At 43.5% G+C, this 25,172-nt stretch overlaps 1 protein-coding gene across 2 annotated transcripts; it reads right to left on the reverse strand.

Annotated features, from left to right (window-relative positions):
* Positions 1-1,484: 1,484 nt before the first annotated feature.
* mmp17b (matrix metallopeptidase 17b) lies at positions 1,485-19,949 on the reverse strand. Of its 2 annotated transcripts, none has more exons than XM_069191482.1 (12): positions 19,215-19,949; positions 14,890-15,159; positions 14,214-14,346; positions 13,118-13,292; positions 12,859-12,967; positions 12,367-12,544; positions 10,404-10,580; positions 9,778-9,868; positions 7,876-7,958; positions 5,826-5,978; positions 4,582-4,785; positions 1,485-3,844 (listed from the first exon to the last, which is right to left on the reverse strand). In XM_069191482.1, the coding sequence occupies exons 2-12, from the start codon at positions 15,085-15,087 to the stop codon at positions 3,546-3,548; spliced, it is 1,800 nt and encodes a 599-aa protein (XP_069047583.1). In that variant the 5' UTR covers positions 15,088-15,159; positions 19,215-19,949; the 3' UTR covers positions 1,485-3,545. The 2 variants fall into 2 exon arrangements, with proteins under 2 accessions (XP_069047583.1, XP_069047582.1); XM_069191481.1 differs by having other exon boundaries at positions 14,890-15,466.
* Between the last annotated feature and the right edge of the window lie 5,223 nt (positions 19,950-25,172).

Genomic DNA, 25,172 nt, shown 5'->3' on the forward strand with positions numbered 1-25,172 from the left:
TAAACCAGGAAATCCTCTTTCATGATTTGTGTTTATTGGTTTCTCAGTCCACCTCCCCCCTCCTCAGATGAAACCCATTGTTTTTTCAATATTATAGCCGTCCCCGGGTTGTAACAATATATTTTTATTTGCCCAAAATTTTTCCAGAGCAACATTCCATTTACTTGAAAAGCTGTGTATTTTTAGTTCAGGTGAAGACAGCAGTGGCCCAGCAGAGAGTGGAACCCCCACCCTTCCAGTTATAGCCCCCTGACCACTGCTCCACCATGCTGCCCTCTCTGGTTCATGCAGGAGCTGATGTAGATGCTTATGCAGCAGGTTGATATTTCTACCATGGATCCTATGTCTTATAGGGAAGCGTGACAGTTCCAGGACCACGTTGATCAGTCATCTGTCCAGCCCACAGCTCGCTGTATTACTGTAAGGAAGGCTGATGCAGGGCTTGCCAAGCCCTGCTTCAGCCTGTGAGGTCCTGACAAGTTGGAACCCTTGAAAAGAAGGCGAGTCTGACAAATGTATGTGTCTTGTCTTGCACCTGTTGCCTGCTGGGCTAGGTTCTGGCTCCTCCACAACCCTGTACTGGATAAAGTGGTTAGAACATGGATGGATGAGCATGCAAACTCCACACAAAAGAGTCTACATCTCTGTATCCTGCCCAGGACACGAGTCATGAGCTGCTCTGTTCTTTGTTACATGTTCACACGTACTAAAAGATTGAATACCCCTGGTATGCTTGGTTGTGTTCCATATATCCTTGTTTTAATCCACAATATGAATTCTCCCTTTCAGGGAATCCATATTGCACTCTGTCATTCACTGCAGTGTCACAGCCTGACGTGAAAAACAGGTAAGAATTCGAACAGACTTCATGAAAACATAAAAACAAACATGATTGTGATGAATCCCCTGTCTGCTTCTCCTGGGCTCTGGCTTCGCCAGTGTTTGCGGGTCCCCCTGCTCAAGTCGTTGACCTCCCAGGATCCCGCAGTGGTGTTCAGAAACACAGGAAGACCATTATGACATTTTGGGTGGTGGTGATCTGTCTGGTTTACTTTCTAGTTTATGTAATGCTCTAAAGAAAAATCAAAGAAAATTCTTACTTAAGCAAAAAGCAATGTGCAGTTCCTATCCCAGTAAAACGCAGAGGACTGGCTGGGCCTGATCAGTACCACATTGGGAGTGGCAGAAGCAGCAGTAGTTCTAGGACAACAGAGATGCCATGTTGTTCCTGGTCCGTACTCCGGGTGAAAACGAGGTTGCTGATGTCAGTTGTGCTGCTGGGCAAGTAGGTGGTGATCTACAGTCATCATGAGAATTTCCATTCTGTAATGCCAGGGATAGTGTGCTATAAGCTGTGTACTCCTTTAGATGTGACCTCAGACTGAGGTTATTTGGTCAGTAAAGATCCCACTGACAGTAGGTGTGTTAACTGCTGTGTCCTGGCTGAACTCCACTCTGACCACAAGGGGGAATAAACACAGGAATAAAAGAAAATAAGGCTTTTATTACATCCAGCGTTACTGTATTTTCACAGATCTGTGAGGTACTCAAAAAGTTGCCTAAATTTTAATATTTTTCTTATTGGGTTGGGGGCCACATTTTAAGGCTGGAATATAAGAGTAATTGGCATTTTTGCAAAGGCAGCAAACTCACTATAGTATGCTAAACGTGATTTTAAAAGTATTTACCTAATATACAACCATGTCAAGGTAACTTAATACACCTAACACAAAAACACATGTTTTTTTTAATCTAATTTTACTTTAGCACAGCATTTTTGGCATGTGTATAAATGCCCTGGAGAATTCAAGTTAACATGCATACAGAAGTGCTTCTCAGAACATAAGAATTGTTACAAACAAGAGGGATCATTAGACCATGTCTATCTTGTTTGCTGTAACTTTGATTTCTTGAAGGAAGCTAAGGTACTGGCTTCATCAACATGGGTGGGTAACTTGTTCTACACTCCCACGGCCCTTTGTGTAAAGATGTTCCTCCTGTTCTCAGTTTTAAATGCACTTACATGTAGTTTCCACTTGATGTCCTCTGGGATGTGTTTCACTGTTCATACTGAAGAAATCCAATGGGATGACTTTATCAGTCTTTTAGCATTGTAAATACTTTTATCCTCTTGTAGTCTTCTCTCTTCAGGATTAACGCAATTCAGTTTCTTTTGTTAGTAAAGTTCATTCCCTGAAGACTGAAGAGATTCAGTTCCTTCTGCCTGTCAGTGTAGTTCATTCTCTCAGGATCCAGAATGTATCTGACAGCTCTTCTCTGGACTGATTCCAGAGCATTCATAATTTTTGTTGAATATTCTAAATCAGGTCCTCCTAGAGCATTATACAATTTTAACATTCCTTAATTCTACTTGTTTAACGTGTGTCTTTTATATACATACAGTAGCTTCTTCAAGCTCAGTGTTTGGTATTTTGTGTCAGTAATGCCTATAGCACACTATACAATTACAATGTGATGTGTGATGTGTTGTCCAGTTCCTGAGTCTTATCTACACCTTTATGAATTTCCCTTTTCAGCTTCTTCAGCACTTACAAATACTCCTATTTTGGTACAATTGACTGGTTTACTATTTCTTTACATGCTTATGTTTAGTCATTTTCCAGTCAGTAGGTAGTCCCCTGTCCTCAGGGGGAGCTGAAAGTTTGGTTAACCACCTGTAAATAAGACGAGGAAAAGTCCATTTCTAAGCATCAAAGTGCCCCGAGGTGGATGTCTTCACATCCAGTATACTGTAGGTCCAGGTCTTTTAGGCTTTTGTGGGTGAAGTTCCAGAAACCATCTCTGCAGTCTTGCTTGACTGTCTATGAAGAATTTAAATCATTAGGAAACCCTGAATCGGTTGTAACATTGCTTTATTTCACATCCCCTGGTTAGATTGTACCTGTGCCCTGATCTGTTAAAGACCTCGCTGAGAAAAGCTTTTACACATGTACGATATTTACGACATTAACAGCACAGCGACGTTCACAGCAAGGCAGACCATACAGCAAATGCTATAGTAACCATAACATTTAAATTGAGGCTTCTTCAGGTTAAAACCAGAAACAGTGTACACAGGACTTTCCTTCTAGCCCTATTTGTCTCCTCTCTCTGTATTTATTTACACTGGATTTGGGTTGCACTGCAGTTTATTGAGATTTACGTAACAGTATTGGAACGTTTACTACTCTGTCTCTTTCTCTGTTGCCATGCAGTCCTGCAACACCACAGAACCCTGCCTGTGTCTCTCAATATTACTGTTTTCATTATAGTACCATCCTCAAATGCAGTCTTCAAGTCTCAGAATGACAGAGTCCTCAAACACAGTCTTCCAGTCTCAGAATGGCACACTCTTCCTGTCTGAGAAAATGCACAGACACCCACCATGGTCTTCCTGTCTCAGAATGGCACAATCATCAAACACAGTCTTCCTGTCTCATAATGGCACCATCCTCCAACATGGACTTCCTGTCTCAGAATGCCATAGACTTCCTATTTGGTCTTTGTGTCTCAGAAAGGTATGGTCTTCCAACATGGCCTTCCTGTCAGAGAGGCACTAAGGCCATAATCAACAGTCCCAGGGAAGACAATCCCAGGTGGGCAGTCACAGTGCTCCCCCTGGACTTGGTAATGCAGGGACAGCCAAGTGACCGTAGGCACTCACGATACTCCTGCCTTCCCCTGGGGGGCGCCAGAGAGGAGGGGCCTATAGAAGGCTGGGTCAGGGAAGGATCCGGACAGTCCAGCCAATCATAGGCTGTTGATCTTGGGTAGCCAGGCTCAGGGTAGGAGCCTGGAGAGGGGAACCTCCAATAGAGGTGACCCTTGAACACGTAGGTGTAGCCTAAGAGAAAGGGAGAGACAGGACTTAATGCAGACAAACACGATCGACAGACTAGAGCACTTCAAAAGTAACACATACTGTACATAAAGATTTGAAATCACACCCAACATATCTCCCTCAGCTCTCGATAAGCCTCTTTCCCTAACTTCTCTTGGTCTTCCCTCCTGAAACTGTCTTGTCTTGTTCTTGTACAACATAAGGACATGAAAAGTTGGAAACGTGCTAATGTGCTTGTTTGAAAACTAGTAGCTTAGGGTCCAGCTTCTACAGTATGTCTGTGGTCCGGACCACCACCTCTCCTTGTGTAGAGAAGTGTCTCCTTTGGTCCATCTTATAGTATAGGAAGTATAATTCCTCACAATATCCACTGTTTCCCTCACATCCTTATGACGATGAGGAAAACGAAGTAATCCATTTGATATGCATTTTCTCATTTGTGGTAACCTGTGTAAATGATTCATTTTACATATATACCAATTTCTGTTTGTCCAAGAAAAACTTGATTAATAGAACAGTGCATCTTTTCCTGACGTCACAGTGGTCTCTTATTGGAGGGGCAGTATGTCTCTTCTTGATGTCACTGTGGTCACTCATTGGGGGAGCAGTGCAGGTCTTGGACTCCACTTTGTTATTTGTTGCTCTGGCTAATCCTTGTTGCTATGCCACCGGTTATGGGGGATCTGTTAGAAGTTCCCATATACCTCTGACCTCTGCCCTGCTCCCTCTCTGTCTCTCACCGTCTCCGTCCGTGGTAATTCCATCGACACCTCCCTCGATTAGCTCTTTCCAGGAGGGGTCTCCCATGGCTTCTTCCCACTCCCCCCACACCACCCTGCCAGCCTGGGGGTCCCACTGCAAATCTCCCTGCACGCTGAGCTCAGACAAGGGCCTGGGAAACCCCTCGATCAGAGAGAGGTCCTTAAACAGCCAGTATTGAGACCCTAGGAGAAATAAACAAAGAGGGAATTATTACAAACAGACTGGATACTACAGTACATTAACACTGCACTGAGAGAGAGGGGTTAATACAGTCTGTTACACACACACAATACAGACACACTGACTGGATACTACAGTACATTAACACTGCACTGAGAGAGAGGGGTTAATACAGTACAGACACACTGACTGGACACTCCAGTACATTAACACTACACTGAGAGAGAGGGGTTAATACAGTATAGACACACTGACTGGACACTACAGTACATTAACACTGCACTGAGAGAGAGGGGTTAATACAGTCCAGACACACTGACTGGACACTCCAGTACATTAACACTGCACTGAGAGAGAGGGGTTAATACAGTACAGACACACTGACTGGACACTCCAGTACATTAACACTGCACTGAGAGAGAGGGGTTAATACAGTACATTAACACTGCACTGGGAGAGAGGGGTTAATACAGTACAGACACACTGACTGGACACTCCAGTACATTAACACTGCACTGAGAGAGAGGGGTTAATACAGTACAGACACACTGACTGGACACTACAGTACATTAACACTGCACTGAGAGAGAGGGGTTAATACAGTACAGACACACTGACTGGACACTCCAGTACATTAACACTGCACTGAGAGAGAGGGGTTAATACAGTACATTAACACTGCACTGGGAGAGAGGGGTTAATACAGTACAGACACACTGACTGGACACTCCAGTACATTAACACTGCACTGAGAGAGAGGGGTTAATACAGCACAGACACACTGACTGGACACTCCAGTACATTAACACTGCACTGAGAGAGAGGGGTCAATATAGTACAGACACACTGACTGGACACTCCAGTACATTAACACTGCACTGAGAGAGAGGGGTCAATATAGTACAGACACACTGACTGTATTACAGTCAAGTAAGACTGCACTGATGTTGATTGAAGCAACAACATATTAAAAATGACTTTTCCACAGCACAGCAGACGCAGTGACAGAGTGACATGGAGGGACCCTTGCCCTCAGCCTCACCCGCGATGAAGATGATGCTGTGGTCGCTGGCTCTCTCGAGCACGGCACGCACCGACTCCAGTCCGGCCGGCAGCCCCCTCCAGAACCTCTGCAGCAGAACCGGCCGCAGAGAGAGCAGGTGCCCCCCCTGACTCACTCGCCAGAAATAGCGCCCTGAAGAGAGCACAGAAAAGTGGCAAATTTACTTTCCCGGCTCTCAGAGGAGAAATGCTCTTCGGGTGTGACCCATTCTGTTTCTTCTTTCTGCTGTTCGGCGTTGCGGTTTTCCTGAAGCACTCGAAAAGGATCAGCCCCACGGGATTTCATTTTTGTTTTATCATCTGCATGGTGGTGCACGGTTACAGTTATCGCATTTCCCAAGGTTCAAAGGTGGCAATTGTTTTTCCTTCCCTTTAAAAGAAGCTAGAGTTCATTCGTTCGGACAAATCCTAATGAAGACGGAGAAAAGGCGTGATTCGAACAGTGAGCTTTATTGGGGTAACCCACCTGGCTGAGGCGAACAACAACCTGCTTGTCAAAATTCCTGACGGTAATGAGAGAGCCCATAGTGTGGCAGCAGAATCCTCAAGCTCCGAACACTGAAGATAGCAAATGAATGAAGGTTCGGCTGGCATATTGGGAACCGACAAGTTTGACGGTAGCGTTTCTAAATCGATTAGAGAAAGAATGTTTGCGTTTGCTCCGGAGGGTAGCGATTGTCCAGCTGGGAGAGTAGAAGCGGAATCTCTAATGGAAGAAAACGGGGAATGTCTTTAAATTAGATTGGCCCAAGTGGATCGAATCTAAACCCTTAACTTCACAGAGGCAGCACCCACGGGACTAAACACGGAGACCTGGATTCCTGGAGGAGCGGTGAGGAACGATGCTGCGATCCAAGATGTGGGAAATTTATACGAAGGTAAGCAGAAGTGACTGAGATTAAAGTCTGACCTCCTCCCCACCTTTTATTTTAAACACCACGAATGCTACCGCTATAGGAGAGTGGTGTCTGTTTTGCATCTGGTGGGGAGTCATTTTCATGAACGACTACTATGAATTCTTCAAATTCCAAGGAGTAGTCTGTGTTGTATACCAGCTCTAAGCATTTGAACATGTAGTAATACCAAGCACGCATGATGCAGGAAGTTAATGTGGCATCACCATTTTCTCCTCTCTTGAATGAAGTCCTCAGAACTACATCTCTTTCTTTGTAATAACCCAACAACAGTGGGTGCAGCTTCGTTAAGATAACCACGTTGCACTAGGGAGCAGAAAGTGCATAAACAATACAAATGCATAACAGTATGGTGTCTTGATCTCCTTCTTGATGCACAGTCCACAGTTTGCACAGGCTTGCAGGTGTAGGACTATGCAGTACCTATAAATTGGAAAATGCCACCGTCACAGAAAATGTTTTAGGGGAATTCTAGTCTTCAGCATTGGATGCACTGATGTCAGATTCCCATGCCTGTCATCTGAATTTCCCTGATAGCACATAATGTCCTTTTATTCACATTAAATAATCATTTGCTTATTCATAGCCTGAAGTTCAGTTTGTGACACATGCCAACATAATACAGAACTGCGACGTGTTACAGTTTGACACAGAGGGAGCTCCTACACACAACTGGATTGAGACTGGCTACTACCTGGATGGCAGACCTCCTGGGAAAGCTAAGGCTGCTGCTGGAAGAGGTGTTAGTGGGACCAGCAGGGGGCGCTCACCCTGTGGTTTGTGTGGATCCTAATGCCCCAGTATAGTGACAGGGACACTACACTGTAAAAAGGCGCCGTCCTTCGGATGAGATGTAAAATCGAGGTCCTGATTCTCTGTGGTCATTAAAACAAAGAGTAGGGGTGTTACCCCAGTATCCTGGCCAAATCTTTCATTGGCCTTTCCAATCATGGCCTCCTAATAATACCCATCTATGTACTGGCTTCAGCACTCTTCTCTCCTCCCCTCTGATAGTTAATGTGAGGTGAGCAGACTGGTGCATCATCCAGGTGGGGGCTACATTGGAGGTGGGGAGTCCTCATTACCTGTGAAGAGCTTTGAGTGGATTGCACCCACCTTTGAAGAAGAACGTTTCTCCACGGATGCTGGCTACAGCATCAAATTCGGAGGAGCAGCGATCCGGCAGAGGACCAGGGGGTCTTGAGAGAGAAGGAAAGGGTTAACTCCGCAGTACCGCACAGGCACACTCATCAACTAGACTCAGACATGGGGGTGAGAGAAACTGTAGAGGCTCTGGGAATAAGGCACAGCCATTACAGAGTAGGGAACAGAAACTTGGGCTGGACAAGAGCTCCCTGCAGCTCCTCTAGGGGTCTTGATCACGACCTGAATAAGATCTCTGGGGAAAAGATACACTGGAAGACACATAGAATACTGCTGGTCCACAGCCCCCTAGAGGCAGAGATGTGAAGTGCAGCTGTATTACAACATCGACAGTGAGGAGTTAATATGGACCAACTAGTAGGGAATGAGGAGGCACTAGCAGATAATAGGGAACAGGGACTAGTGCGTGATAGTATGGAATAGTTCATAGAGATCATTTACCAGGGAATAGGTTACAACTAATAGAGAACAGGCAGCAAGGATAGAAAATAATGAAGAAGGACTTTGTTAGGGAGCAGGAGATATGGGTATAGTGAGTAAACGAGTCATCGTTACAGAAAAGTTAAAAACACAAGGATTGCCACGCACTGAGGACACAGCCAAAGAATTTCACAAAGAATTAGATACAATGCAAGAATACAAAAAGACCTGGCAGAAGATGGTTACGGTAGACAAGTGCAGAATACAAAAAAAAAACTTTTTAAAATGGACAATAGAGAAGAAGGGGTATCTGATAAAGCAGAAGTCTGGAGTATGAGGGAGATATCTAGCCTATAACTTGAAAAATTGTACTTGACATTGTTTTAGTGTTAATGTCTAATGCAGCACATTCATATAATAATGTAAAGGAACAAGTAATAGGTTTATTCCATGTTGAAAAAAAATAAGAAAACACAACGTTTCTGCCATGGAGCCTTCTTCAGGTGTGTCATAGGTGTGGAATAAACCTATTACTTGTTCCTTTGCAGCCTACGCATGCTGACGCAGCGACCCACCTAAAGTACAGTAAATACTATTATGTGTTCAATACAAATGTGTACGTGTTGCTTACAATGGTCAGATACGAATAAGTCCGAAAATTGTCCAGACAAATGTTTTAGGGGGAAAAACTGACTTTGATCAAGCTCTGTGCAATTTAACCACATTCCAATATAATTAAGATAGCTGTATTACCATACATGTAACTAGATACAACATAGCTTGACCTATACTTGCAAAATGGTAAATGCTGAGCTAGAAGAGGCTACATATGAGAAAAAGACTCAGGTGTTTATGTTGACTCATCATTTACATCTTCAACATAATGCAGGGAAGCAGTTGAAAAAGATGTTTGATGTCCTTGTAGATGAGGATGTTTTATTAATATTGTGTAGGGCACTAGTAAGGCCTCGTTTAATATATTGTGTACAATTTTGCAAATCACTTAATAGGTTTTATATTACTGCTCTGGAATTTGTCCAGAGAGTCCATAGAAGTCAAACAGATACACTTCAGAACTTAAGGCACAATATACTGGTAGTATGAAGTAACTGAACTCTTTAGTCTTAAGGGAGTGTCCCACACTGACAAGCTGAAGGAACTTAATCTCTTTAGTTTTGAGGGACTGTCCTACACTGACTTGCTGAAGGAACTGAATCTCTTTAGTCTTGAACGGAGAAGATTGCAAGAGAACCTGATGCAGTGTGGAACATATTTCTCAGCCATATTGCCGGAGCCGATACCCTGGCTTCTTTCAAGTTATCGGTGGATGAGATTTTTGGATGCCCGCTTCTCTTACAGCAACGTTCTTGTGATCTTATGAGCGGTTTAGGGGAGGAGGGGTTGAAAGCAGGGAATCATGGAAACAATTATTACCTGGCTGTGTGCCGATGGAGAGGTGGGCGGGTCAGGGCTGTTGGGATCACCAGACTGGGAGACTCTGAGCTCAGGAGATGCTCCCTCTTTCCTAAGGCACACAGAGAGCACATGGCATTACCATGATGGAAGAGACATGGGTACTTTGTGTGCCATCGCTGCACTCTCTGTAATGTCTTTCAGTCAGTTTCTGTGTACAGAGATAGGGTGCGCAAAAAGAGGTTAAGAATGTGTGGTGTTAGCCTAGATGCAGACAGATGACTGTCCCCTGGGGTGAATGTGCTTTCCATGACTGGAGCCACTCTATTCCAGCAGAGTGGAATACTAGGAAGGGCTCCGGTCTTCTGATGGCTACGTTGGGGGATGGAATTCCAATTGGGTTACTGTCCCTGTACCCCAAGAGTATCTAAGTGAGTTTTCCTCAGTAAGATTCCCCAAGGTCTGAATGGCTACAAATGTAACCCACTTTGGACAAATGCAACAGCTTAATTAATAATAAAAATCTCTACTCTGTCTTTACAGACAGTATGTGTTCCCCATGTCCAGTGTGCACTGGTGGTATGTGTCCACTATGTCCAGAGTTCACTGCACTGTATATAATGTATTCATTATATGATTTGATTTACCATATAGCCTTAAGATTTCTCTTCTGTCCTCCGGGCTCAACTGATATTGCAGTGGGTCACCAACCGGGCCTTGGTAGTATGGCCGCATGATTGACCGGCGTGCAGACGAATGGGAGAGCCCAAGAGCGTGGCCAAACTCATGCACCGCCACGGTGAACAGGTCAGTCCCCTGAGATTCTGGGGAAACAAACTGTAGCTAAATGTTGTTCCTCTGCATTGCAATGTTTTGCACTGTGTGAGCTACCGAGAACGCGTGAGGTGTCGGTAGGTATACCGCCACAAGCACCACAGTGTCACAGACACAAGTGAGGCATCGCTTTTTAATTTTGATAATGATCTGATAATCTGATGCCGGACTACACTATTCTGTAAAACTGCCAGGTGGTGCGGTGAATCCTTAAAGTACCGCATCCTTGTGTGGTTGTCAGACAAATCTGTACGCAATGTTTATTGACCCATAAGTGTTTTCCTGCACTTATTATACTGTATATATACTAGTGACAAACAATTACAATGATTACATCGTTGAGGCAGGAGGTGGTTACCACATTGCCACCACAACTCCAAATGAGATATGTTACGATACGATACAACAATAATAGAATTATTGTTTTTTTAACTACGCCCTGCATGTAGTATTGATATAATTAAAAGTAATTGTGTGTAAATAGCAATTAGAAAAAAAAGATCATTTTATTTTTAATTTTAAAAATGTTATTCATAGTGTCTTTAAAAGCATAACATATTAAAAAGTAAATAACATACAAAACAGGAAGTCAGATTACAATAAATGTTTTGTGTAATGATTTGAATGACTTTGTGTATTGTGTTGCAATGTAGCTGATACAAGTGCTCATTTCTAGACGTCTGCACTATATTTACAACAATATATTTAAATTGTTTATATTGCAATTTGCTGTAAATACCACTGTTGTAAAGGTATGCGCCTTTAATGTTTTTTAAATAATGTTTTTATCATGAATTAAAAAAATACATAATAGAAATGTAATTATCACTTGCAAAACAGTGGTGAAAATAATTGCATCTAGATGAAGGCAGCCTGCAAGAACTGTGGTAATAGTTGATGAATGGATAATTGTGGATATCACTTAATGGAATTCTTAACTTGGTAACATGTTGTATGTGTATATAAATTATAAAATCTGTTATATTTTCAAAAAAATGAACATTAAACAAAGACAAAAACTGATTAAATGGTAACATCTAATGCAACACAGCTGCCACCTAACAATCCTTTGTTTTGCAGGTGCAGCACTGAAAGCGGTATGCTGGAGAGGACTGTGGGGACTTTCTGCTTGTGTAAGTTTTGATCTGCCTTCTAGGTGACAGCATCTGTAGCTTAGTCTTCTGCACTGTCTCATATTTCTCTGGTCTATCAGAGAGTGGCTTTCTGGACTTACCAGTATCAGGGTGTCTTGCATCATGCTACAGGATTATTGCAGTGTCGCCAAGTATTACAGGGTCGGTGTATGTTTGTATTACACCTGTTCAGGAAGTATTGACTGATCTCTGCTGTGTTTCTCCTCAGACAGTATTGTACTGAGCTAGGCAGGAGAGTACCAGAATTAAACTATACATTTTTTACTTCTGATGATGATGATGATGATGATGAAGAGAGGTCCCAGATGGCCAAGTCAGGATGCAGCCACACAAAATAACAATGTAGAAAAAGCTGACCTCTTCCAAAAGGACCACAGAAAGAAAATAAAAGTATGCAAACAAAAACAAGATACTGACGACGATGATCATGAAAAAAGCAATAATTGATAACAAAAGAGAACTGTGTTTAACAACAGCACAGAAGAGAAGCAGCAGCCGGCAGTGCAAAGGTCCTCTGTCACCTGGACAGGAGATGAGGCACAGGATTATATCCTACAGAGGTGTACAGCACTGTGCTGTGCTCCACCAGTCTCTGTTGCGGGGCAGTGCTGTTTGCTTGTACCTGAAGCTCTGAAGGTCCAGTCCTCCTGAGAGTCTAGGTGCACTGTCCCCGCCCTCTGGGGGTCAGAGGGGAAGAAGGCGTGGCCAACTGCTCCCCCTGGCCCATCAAATGGGAAGCTGTCTCCATGGGAACCCTGCAGGAAGTCCACCTGGAGCTCCGCCTCCCCAGTCACACCCACCTCATTAACAGAAAGCAAGACTATTGGTACTATATAATACTCGATTACATTGATGTTACTTCTACAGCATCTGAAACTACTACTGCTGGCACTGCTGCTACTGATTTCTTTGTGATACTGTTACAAGAACTACTTTTATTACTTTGTCTATTACTGCTACTGACTCTACTCCAAATACTGCACATTCTAATCTATTGACAGTTTATATGTTAAATGATAAATTAAAAATAAGTCCAGATATCATCCATGATGTTTGCTGATATTTCATTAACACTGGCTGAAAAAAAGCATGAGTATAATATAATGAATCAAACCTCATGGAACTCCAGTGGGGTTGGCTCAGCCCACACCCTCAGGGCATAGAACAGCAGAGAGCGAATCATCTCACGGGACAGGGAAGAGTGGGAAGGGTATGATCGCACCCTGAGAAAGAGAGAGGTAAGTATAGACACACTGACTGGACACTGCAGTACATTAACACTGCACTGAGAGAGAGGGGTTAATACAGTACAGACACACTGACTGGACACTCCAGTACATTAACACTGTACTGAGAGAGAAAGTACACAGTACCTCCAGGATATGTTCTTGTGTGACTTTGTCCATTCTGCAGTGTCTCTCCTCTGTCTTTGAGGGTGCTGTTGCGCATGTTGGGAGAAAGTGGAAGATTGAGGGGTTGGCTGGGGCTCCCCTTGGTCATCAGGAAGAGAACAGCGAGGGGTGCTCATCAGGGTTAATGTTTCTTCATCTGCGAGTCAGAGAGAAGGACAGGAGAACTGGAGAGATTGTGACAGATCTGTGGTGGGATCAGACTTATAGACAAAAGAAAGGATATAAAGACAGAGAATCAGCTACAGAGCCCCCTTACAAACATTGATTCTAAAATATGTTTATGTAAAATATTGTTCTGGAAAACATGTATCAAGCCCCCTCTGAGTTATGAACAAAGAAGACTATGAGGAGAGATAACTCATTTAAAATCCTCCATAGCATTGACAAAGTCAACAAAGTCAACAGATTTCTTAGGTATCAAGAGAGAAACACAGACCAGAGGACACAGGTGCAAATAACATCGACATATATTTACAACTTAGAAAAAGAGACACTTTTCACAAAAGGATGTGGGAGTATGGAACAAGCTTCCCAACCATAGAGTTTGATCTGATGCTTTGGACTTTAACAAACTGCTTGATTAGACCAATTAACTACCAAACAGATGAGAGGGGGCCCAATTGACATATCCCGTCTGTAACTTGTCTTATGTACTTATTTTATAATGAATTGTGAATGTGCTATTTTTGTGTTGCAAAGAATTTTGAGAGGATTGATTTTGAAGGCATTATACAGAATATAACTCTCCTTCTTCTCGTTCTTCTTCTTATTATTATTTCATCATTACGGTGGATACAAAAACGATACTCTTCGAATGATACAGGTTTTCAGGAAGATGCTCTACATTCTTAAATTAATATTGAAAAGACAAAAAGATACTGTGTGATCGTTTCTAAAACACAGCACTTTTCACACGGCACAGTGTGTACAGACTCATAACTGCATGGGGCAGCTCCAGGTCACTAGTGTACACATGGTATCCTTGCACAATCAGGTTCCTGTAGGAGCCACACGGCAGCAGTGCCTGATGGGGGCTGTAGTTTTGTTGCACTCCTACCTATCACCCCAGTCTCTGGAAGGCCTGCAAATCGCTGCATGGCTTTGACTGCTTGAGTGACAGCTTCCCAGGTCTGCAGGTGGCCAGTAGCAGGGTCCGGGGGCGGGAGGTATCCATAAAGCGTCAGCCAATCCTGTGCAAGGAGGGGCAGAGCCATCAGTCAATTAACACACAGGAGAGCATCCCTGAGGAAGCTGAGCAAATAGAGAGACAAAGGAGTACAGAGAGCCACACAGCTGGCTGTTTTCGTCCCATGACCTCCAAATTGAGTGGTGACAACAAGATCAGACAGATTTAGTAAATCCCCTCAACCTGGAGTTAAAAAATGAACATTACGTTTTGTTAAATTGATGTTGCTACCTGATTTCCAGAAGCCCTGATTGTTTCAGACAGACAGTGAGACAATCATATCCACACACTGAGGTATGTAGGTTTACAATAAATTAAACCTTTGTTGCAGTCTAAGTCTCTTCATTAATCTCTTAATTCACCAAAACGCCTTCACTGCCCCTTGCTGGGATGAACAGGTGCTCAGGAAATCTTAAACAGCTATTCACGATGGATTTCAGTGTGGTTAAATGGCCAGGGTGCTTATTCTGACTGATGGCGACACCCCTGAGTGTGTTGGGACAGTATGGGCGAGAGGCTCCCTGCCTCCCACTTCTCGGAGACTCACCACCAGTGCTGTGCCCTCGTCGGCCACAGGGGGCGTCGTCGGGACAGTGGGGGCCGCCTCTGACAGGCACCGGGCAGCGCAGACGGACAGGCAGACGGACAGCAGGCTGTGCGGACGGAGCCCGGCCCATCCCCACGCCTCTCTCCGGGGCTGCATGCGGACCCCTGGCGCTCCAGGTGCCGACCGGGGATTCCTCATTCCTGCAGACCGGATGTCCAGTCTCAGTGCTTGGGAACGCGGGAGTTGAGTTGGCCCTCTGGTGCTCTGATCCTTCGGAGCCCAGCAGTACAGGTGTAAGTCAGTGCCGATTGATTGATTGATTGATTGATTGATTGATTGGCTGCTATGGTAAGAAGGTGCACTGAAACAGGTTCTGTCCACCATATGCTAGTTTCATATGTGATACAGCAGACACACTATCCTTTTAACTAACCCATCTCTCTTCCCTTTTCATCTACCATTAATACATTTCTTTCTCTCTTTTAATCTTTCAAGGTCAGCAGCCAAGCAAGAGGTCCTCAGTTAACAATAGTAGTTTCGTCTTCTTCTTCACCACTGTGGGATTGATTTGTTGACTCTGTGAAACAATGGACATGGAACAAAGAGAGAGGGCTCAATAGAGTACAGACACACTGAATGTCTTGCAGCGCAGCAGGGCAGTTTCTGCTTCTCCCTGCTGGCAGAAGATGTGAGTGGGGTAGTGTTGCTCAGCTTGTGCTGTGGTTTGGTTGACTCAGTTTTGTGCTGTCTGGAGGATGTTGATGTCAGTGTGGTTCAAGCACCGGCTGGCTGAGGGGGCTCTTCTCTGGGCACAGTGCCTTGTCATTCAGAGAGCCATCGTGTCAGTCTTGATATCAGTGGGTCAGTCAGAGTGCCAGTGTGTCAGTCTTTACAACAGTGGGCTAGTCGGAGTGCCGCAGTAGCTGTCTATACTGTATGTCAGTGGGTCTGTGTGTATGCTGCAGTATGTGTTGTACCTTGATATGTGTGTTTTAATGGTGTGTGTGTTATTACAGTGTGTGTTGATTGAATCCAGTGTGTGTGGTACTGCAGTGTGTGTTGATTGAAGACAGTATGTGTTGATAATCATAATTAATAATAATAATAACAAGTAATTCTTTACACTTATATAGCGCTTTTCTGGACACTCCACTCAAAGCGCTTTACAGGTAATGGGGATCCCCTCCACCACCACCAATATGCAGCCCCACCTGGATGATGTGACAGCAGCCATAGTGCACCAGTACTCTCACCACACACCAGCTCTCAGTGGAGAACAGAATAATGAAGCCAATTTGCAGATGGGGATTATGCGGAGGCCATGATTGATAAAAGCCAATAGGAACATTTGGCCAGGACGCAGGGGTAACATTCATACTTTTCTGAGCAATGCCCTGTGTGTTGATTTAAGACAGTGTGTGTGTTACTGCAGTATGTGTTGATTGAAGACAGTGTGTGTGTTACTGTAGTGTGTATTGATTGATGACTGTGTGTGTGTTACTGCAGTTTGTGTTGATTGAAGACAGTTTGTATCTGTTACTGCAGTGTGTATTGATTAAAGACTGTGTGTGGTACTGTAGTGTGTTGATTGAAGACATTGTGTGTCTGTTACTGCAGTATGTCTTGATGAAGACAGTGTGTGTGTGTTACTGTAGTGTGTATTCATGGAAGACAGTGTGTGTGTTACTGCAGTGTGTGTTGATTGAAAACAGTTTGTATCTGTTACTGCAGTGTGTATTGATTGAAGACTGTGTGGGTCTGTTACTGCAGTGTGTGTTGATTGAAGACAGTGTGTGTGTTACTGCAGTATGAGTTGAATGAAGACAGTGTGTGTTACTGTAGTGTGTATTGATGGAAGGCAGTGTGTGTGTGTTACTGTAGTGTGTGTTGAATGAAGACAGTGTGTGTGTGTTACTGCAGTGTGTGTTGATTGAAGACAGTGTGTGTGTTACTGTAGTGTGTTGATTGAAGACAGTGTGTGTGTGTTACTGTAGTGTGTGTTGATTGAAGACAGTGCTCCTGCTGTTGATCTGACCCGCTGGAGGAAGGAATTCATTATCTCTGACCCTGTAATCACATTACAGCGCAGCCCCCTTTGCTGTCCCTCTCCTCCCGGTCGCCTTCTTCTTTCACTCCTCTGTCATTCTTTCGCCTGTCTTTCTTCAACATCCTCCCCCTCCATGTGTCCCCAAAGCTGATCACCCCAAGTAATTCAATTACTTTACAGTACATTTCCCACTTCTCTCTCTTCCTCTGTCCTCGCCCTAAAGTCACCGACTTCCCTAATTCCATTATGGCAGCCCTCCTCTCTCCCTCCATATGTCTCTGCTTCAAGAACTGACCCCAGCTAATTGTACTAATGTACTCTGCCCGCCCCCATCCTCTCCCACCCTCCCTGTCCCTCATGTCACCCCAGCAAATTTCATTATTCAAAAAGCACAATGACTCCCTCCTCCCACTCTCCCTCTCCCCCACTCCTTGTGAGGTTTCAGTCCAAGTTCTGGCTGTTTCATCTTTCAGGATGTCTTCCCATGTGTCCCGGCGGCAGTGGGAATGTTTGTCTCATATAGAATATTCTCAATGGAACTTCAGCTACATCTTGTCTGCCTCCCTGCTCTGTGCCCACCACACAAATCAAAGGCAGCCAAACCACATCACAAATCCAGCAACACAATCTCACCCACCGGGGCATACACACATACACAAAAACTTGAATGCTTCAGGAGCCTAATAAGACAATACACACTAGTGGAGTATCGGACCAGGGTAAGAGACACCAAAGAGAAACAGGCTCTGATGAAACACAGGCTTACTGGCCACAGCCTGGACACAGAAACTGGACACAGAGAGACCTGACTGTTCAGAGAGGACAGGCTTACTGACCGCAGCCCGGCCATAGAAACTGTACACAGAAATACCTGACAGTCCAGAGACAGGAGAATTCTTATAATTTAGGGCATACAAACGCCACACAGATAGCACCCCAGGTCCAGAACTGAACCTGATACTAATAAAAATAATTAAAGTGAATACTGTCACAGAGTTGCTGAGTAGTATGTCTAATTTGAAGGATCTGAGTTGTGGCATGTGAGAAAATAGTAATACAGTACATCAGAGGCAGATTAGTACAAATAAATGAATTATTAATTAACAAGACAATGACACTAAACAAAATGACAAACCCCAAAAAATCATCTACATCTATTGCACACATATAACCTACTAAAGTCACTCTATGTACAGAACAAGGAGCCTTACACAGCTACAATCCACAGACCTAAACAAACAAGACTGCTAACCCTATAATCTAAATTCCTCAACAAGTGAACAGGATAACTACACTGCACTCTAAATCGACAGCATATAGGCCAGCAATAAATCTCCCTTCCTATAACCTGGACACCCAAAACCAAATGAGAATCTACAGTATCATTACAGTAGGTAATGTGATTAAAGATAAAACTCTTTAGCTCCAGGATTCCATAATAAAGAAACAGGAATTTCCTCAAATAAAAGATGGTCAGCTCTCTAAAACAAGGTTCAGATTACCCCTGGTCTCAGAGACCGACGAGAACAAGGTCCTCTCACCTGGCAGACCTCGTCTCTCTTCCTCTTGCTGCAGTCTGGGAATCCTGTGCTTTCAGCACTGTGATTCTGTGGGTTGATTTGTAGCGATTTACAAAGCAGTTCAAGAACTGCAGAGGTAACTAGAAGATGCTATTTGATCCTCTGGGTTTAGCAGCCTGTAACCTCAGCAGCAACAGAACAAACTTGAACTGCATGATTTCAAATTTGATGATACCTCTCCAGCTGAACTATTATTGTAACTTAAATCCTTCAAATTAGACATACTACATAGTATTTATGTGACAGTGTGCACTTATTATTATTATTATTATTATTATTTTTTTATTATTATTATTATTATTATTATTACAGCACCAGAGAAGTTTGTATTGACACCCTGGCATGAACGCCAACATACAGCACAACTAAAGATCACCTATTGAACACCAACACACAACCCACCAATAGACAACCTACTGAGCCCAGCACATGCAACCCACCTAAGAACAATCTACCTGTCACTAACAGACAACTTACTGATAGACAGTCCTGTGTACACTGACCCACAGTGACACACAAACCAGTCTACGCCTTTCTCCCCTGTTTCTCTTTCTAGCACAGTCTGTCTGGACAGCATCTCTGTGTTCTTGAGTAGGAAAAAGAACAGTGATAGTACACATTGAGTGAGAGAGACAGATGATTGATTTAGTTACACAGTCTCTGGGAAAACAGGATTGTTAAATATTGTAATCCCTTACCTTGACTCCTTCTTTTTGCCTCTGTCTTTAGCTCTTAGGAAACAGCTGCCTCTGTGGCCCTCAATAGCAGATATGTGTCCACTTATCCCTCCCCCTGCCTCTCTACCCCACCTCTCTCTTACTCTCTCCCACAGTCAGCACTGTGTGAACTCTCTCTCACTCTCTGTCCCACATACAACACTGCATTCACTCCCTCTCAGTGCAGTGTTAATGTACTGGAGTGTCCAGTCAGTGTGTCTGTACTGTATTAACCCCTCTCTCTCAGTGCAGTGTTAATGTACTGGAGTGTCCAGTCAGTGTGTCTGGACTGTATTAACCCCTCTCTCTCAGTGCAGTGTTAATCTACTGGAGTGTCCAGTCAGTGTGTCTGGACTGTATTAACCCCTCTCTCTCAGTGCAGTGTTAATGTACTGGAGTGTCCAGTCAGTGTGTCTGGACTGTATTAACCCCTCTCTCTCAGTGCAGTGTTAATGTACTGGAGTGTCCAGTCAGTGTGTCTGTACTGTATTAACCCCTCTCTCTCAGTGCAGTGTTAATGTACTGTAGTGTCCAGTCAGTGTGTCTGTACTGTATTAACCCCTCTCTCTCAGTGCAGTGTAAAAACATTCACCAATTTCTTTCTCCTTCTTTATCTTTGTGGTTTTTCTTCTTCTCACTGTGTCTCTTTAATACCTTTCCTGTCAGGCTTCCCCAGTCGTCTCTATATCAAACTGTGTTTCTCTCCCTCCTTTTCCCTGCTTCAGTCATTCCTGCATCTCCCTTCTTTTCTGTCTCCTGCCCCCTTCCTCCCTCTCTGCCCCTCGCTGTGGGCCCCTCCCTCAGTTGGAGTGTGTGAGCATGCCTGCGCAGTGTCAATGTCAGTGAAGTGTGTCGACTGACAGGTGTTCATGCACTCAAATTGGGATCCCGCTGAAGTAAACGGACGTTTGTTCATTCCTCAGGGAACAAAGAGCATAAAGAGACATTACCGGCAATGTAAGCAAGGGAATCTGAACAGGATCACATAAGGAATAGAAGAAAGATTCCAAACTGATTCATCTAATCTAGCCTGTTTGGTTGGTGAAGGTTAACTGATCTGAGAATCACATCCCATCATTTCTTGACACAAAGACAGGATATATCAGCTCCAACAACATCACTGGATAACTTGTCCCCTGCTCCCACCAATCTTTGTGTAAAGAAGTGCTTCCTGATTGGAGGATCTTTTCCAGTTGTATTTTGTAAGTAGCTAATACGGCTTCAACAACATAGCAGGGCAGCTTGTTCCACACCCCCACCACCCTTTTTGTAAAGATGTGCTTCTTGATCTCACTCTGTTTCACATGTTCTTCCCCACAGTTTCTGTTTTCAAAAGCTATGAAGTATTTCATCCTCATTTACAATCCCAATCCTTAACCTTTTCTTTCAGTTTAAACTGCATTTTACATCTGGATACACATGGATATTCTGGGTCTCCTGCTTTAGTTCTTTTACTAAGAATGGCTCTGTAGTATCTATGACATAACGCTCATTTCATGTGCTTTAGAAATAACATACGATTTTGTGAATTAGCAACAGTAACAGAGTACCATGGCTCTGAAATAAACAGTAAACAAACTAAACCAGAACAGTCAGACAAATGTGGGGGAAAACAACTAAATCATAATGTGTCTTTTAAAATTCATCACTTCAAATTTAGATATTCTCCCACAGCAATTATCATTTCCTCAGACAACACAAGGTCACAACACATCTAAAATGTGAGTTGCTCTCACACTCTGAAACACACAAACCTCCTTTCTGTGTCACAGAGACAGTGAGCCTCTGTCTCTCAAGTGACCACAATGGATCCAGCTTTAGAATAAAACAGAACGAATAATGGAGTCCATCTATCAAACCAGGCTATTGTTCTGACAAGGACTGACTCACAGACTTTACTGCCCTTTCAGAAGCACTCATTGTCACGTAGTCATGACTCAGAAAAAAATTCTCACCTACAAAACAGCTTGGGTTTAATAAGGAAGAGGAAACAGAGAACCCCACAGCAATAAACACATAACAGGACAGGAGACACAGTGAGAGAGAGGAGATCATAGAGATTCCTTCAGTAATAAACACACAACAGGAGAGGAGACACAGTGAGAGACAGGAGATAACAGAGAATTTGCCAGTGATATACAGTTCAGTTTCTTTGTCATATGCACAGGTGCAATGAAATGCTTATTTGCATGCATGAACCAATACAAAGATATTAAGGAAACACCAAAAACATAAACACAGAACAGCAGCAGCAACAACAATAAAGTTTAATAACATCCAACTTAAATACAAGTCAGCAAAAGCAGTGTGACAAAGAAAAAAAACATCGGTGGTGGGGTAGAGCTCAGTAATCTGACAGTTTGAAATTCTAACAAATTGTCTCTGAATCTGGAGGTACGTGCCTTTATGTGCCTATAATGCTTACCAGAGAGAAGGGGAGAGAAAAGTGGTATCCTTAGAGATACTTCCAGCCTTCCTGAGACAGCGAGCTGTAAAAATGTCGACAATAGAGGGGGAGCTATAATCCAATGATGGACTGGTCTGATCTGATCACCACCCATAAAGCCTTTCAGTCAGACAACGAGCTGCTGAGAAACCACACTGTAATACCACACGTGAGCACACTCTCAATAGCGCACCTGTAAAATGTAGTTGAAGACAGACCACATTGTTTCAACTGTCTGAGTAACTAAAGGAGCTGCTGTGCCTTCTTTATAGCTTCAGTTACATGCTGGAACCATGTTAAATCATTACTGATGATGGTAACCAGGAACTTGAAGCAGCTAACCATCTTTACAGCCACCCCATTGATGTGAATAGGCGTGTGGTCCCCACCCTGCTTTCTAAAATGGACAACCAGCTCCTTGGTTTTGCTGACGTTAAGAGAGAGGTTATTGTCACAGCACCACTCCACCAGGTTCCTGAACTCATCCCTGAAGGACAACTCATCATTACTGGTGATGGTCATGTCATCTACATATTTGTAGATGGAATTGGAGCTGTGTCTGGCCACACAATCATGGGTAAACAAGGAAAACAGCACGGGGCTAAACACACAGCCCTGAGGAGCACCTACTGTATGTTGATGGTCAGCGTGGAAGAAAGCCTTCCATCGACTCTCACAGTGTGTGGTCTGCCAGTCAGGAAATCCAGAATCCAGCTGCAGAGAGAGGTACTGATGCCCACATCATTAAGCTTACTGACTAGTCTGGATGGAACTATAGTCTTAAATGCAGAGCTGTAATCAATGAACAGATTTCCGGCATATGTGTCTTTATTATCCAGATGAGTCAGGGCAGTGTGAAGAGCCAGGGAAAGAGCGTCGTCAGTGGACCTGTTACGCCAGTATGCAAACTGCAGGACTTCTAAGCACTCAGGTACCATTGTGTTAATAAGCCTCATGACCAGCCTTTCAAAGCAGTTTATAGATGTGAGCAGATGTGACCACTGCAGGTTTGTAATCATTAAAACGGGTCTTAGTATTTTTCTTTGGCTCTGGTTTTCTTATAACACATGGGAATGGAAGATTGGAAAAGTGAAAGATTAGAAATATCCATAGGATCGGAAACCATTCTGACTCTGGCAGGTATGGGAATTCTGCGATAAGATTTGTTCTATTCCTGAATTGGATAAAGCAGTTACAAAAGGGATGAATGAAGGTTTGTCTAATCCCAGAGGAGTTCTTGCAGTGCAGCTCTGTCTCTGCTGGTCTCAGCTGGCAGAAGATGTCAGTGGGGTAGTGTTGCTCAGCTTGTGCAGTAATTTGGTTGACACTGATTTGAGCTCTGGCAGTTGCGCTGTCCTGAAGCTGGCTGGTATCAGTGTGGCTTCAGGACCTGCTGGAGAAGAGGGCTCTTTTCTGGCCTCAGTTCTTGACTCAGCAGGGTCTTATGGTGGTAGGTCACTGTTTCATAGGTCTAGTCAATACATTTTTGCTCTCTTCTGTATATTAATTAACAATTGTTATTGCTTAGTTTGGCACTGCATGTGTTGTTAAGTGTTTTTTGTTTTTCTGAACTTGGAGAATGTTTTTACCGAACTCTGAGTGTGGGGCTCAATGGGGTGTTGTCCTGTTTGGACCCTGCACTTCACTGCCATATGGGGCAATGGGTTTTGTGAAGGGGTGATATTGCAGAGTCTCCTTTTAATGGCATAGAAAGTGCGTTCACTACCAAAACTCCCAGATGAACTGATTGCCAATCCAAGGTATGTGGTCAGACACACTGACTGGACACTCCAGTACATTAACACTGCACTGAGAGAGAGGGGTTAATACAGTACAGACACACTGACTGGACCTAACAGAAAATTAATTTTACACTAAGAAGCACAGGGAGATAGAAACAGAGAAAGAGTGCATTTCCAGATGTAGGTACATCCTGTTGGAGGGGAGGAGGTCCGTCTTTGGGATGAAAATAGCACACTGTGCGCTGTGTGAGGCTGTATATCTTTTTTTTTTAATTTTTAAACCAGGTAGCTGAGCCAATAATGCAAGGTAATGTGGTTCCATTATGGTAACATTTCTCCTTTTGGACAACATATCTCCTTTTCACTGGAAACAATTCCCACTGGAAACAAGACATTACCCTGAAGAAGCCATAGAAAGAGCTACACATTTCAAAGACTGTCTGTGGTACTGGCCGTGTTAATGTAGCACAAGAAATCATCAGCCCTGCTTGGAATATTGCAGTAGCAGTAACGAAAGCCATGAGCAGTGCAAATAAAACATATAACTGCAGTCAGGGTCAAGGTCGAAGGCAGAGGTCGCAGACAAAAAAAGACCCACTTTTGTGGTGGGAGTGGGTGGGGTGGCCTGGAAGTGGCACTATGAATGCGTTTCACTGTCCGAAATTTGAAAGTGCCCAAATTCTCTGCACAGGCGGAGGGTTTCCTAGGAAATACAAATCCGCATTCAGACCTTTAAGGAACATAGAGAATCTGTTCTGATACAATGAGATAGTAATGACTTAGAGATGGGAAATTCCACTGGTCAGACACTTTGAAAGAGCATGCTTCAGAAAGCAGAAGTCTTAGCATGTGTCACTGTGATGCACGGGTATCATCTGCTTCCGTACTAACTGTAAACATATTTTGCATTAAGTAGATGTTGCGTGCAAATGTTAAAATGTAAGCAAAACGGTCCTGGAATTTAAACTTTTTTCAAATACAAATCTTAGTACGGGCACTCAGAAGTATAGATGCAAATGAGAACATGTGGTAGATGCTATAACTGTAGTTTTAATTTTTGCTGCAAATATTATTTCAAACAATCATTGTATTCATTGTAAACAACAGTATTGGAAACAATCATGAAATCAGCGCAAGACGTCTCAGAGCAGAGTTATATGTGTATCTTGTATTTGCTGAGCACGTTTGGGATGTAATAATAATTCAGCCTCTGGGCTTTGCTGTACTCCTTCTTGAAAATAGTGCTTCAGCATTGATTGCTCTATTGTAGAATTCATGAAAATGTAAAATAAATGTGGTATAGCTAGAAAAGTGAAGGACCAATTACTATGGAAATTAACAAACGGTATAAGAAACACAACCACCCAAATGGGACTGGAACCCTGGACTCTCAGATTAAAAGTCTCATGTGCTGCCAGCAGCATTCTGATGAGTCATGTGACCTGTCTGGAACGACACCCAACTTTACCCAGAAGCGACAGCACCACTCCCAGTAGGATGAGAGAGAAATACAGCACCACATGGGGAGTCAAGGGGGGTCTCTCAATTCATCCTCCTTCTCATTGAGGGCAGAGTCTGTATAGACACCTGGTCCAGAGTAGAACCACAGACTTGCGAACTGAGGAACCCAGGACAGCTGTTGCCTCTTTTATTGTGTTCAACATGAAGACGGGTCTTAATAATAATAATTGCTTACACTTATATAGCGCTTTTCTGGACACTCCACTCAAAGCGCTTTACAGGTAATGGGGT

The sequence above is a fragment of the Lepisosteus oculatus genome, chromosome 6 (assembly GCF_040954835.1).
Source record: "Lepisosteus oculatus isolate fLepOcu1 chromosome 6, fLepOcu1.hap2, whole genome shotgun sequence".
In the NCBI taxonomy this organism is placed as follows: Eukaryota; Metazoa; Chordata; class Actinopteri; order Semionotiformes; family Lepisosteidae; genus Lepisosteus; species Lepisosteus oculatus.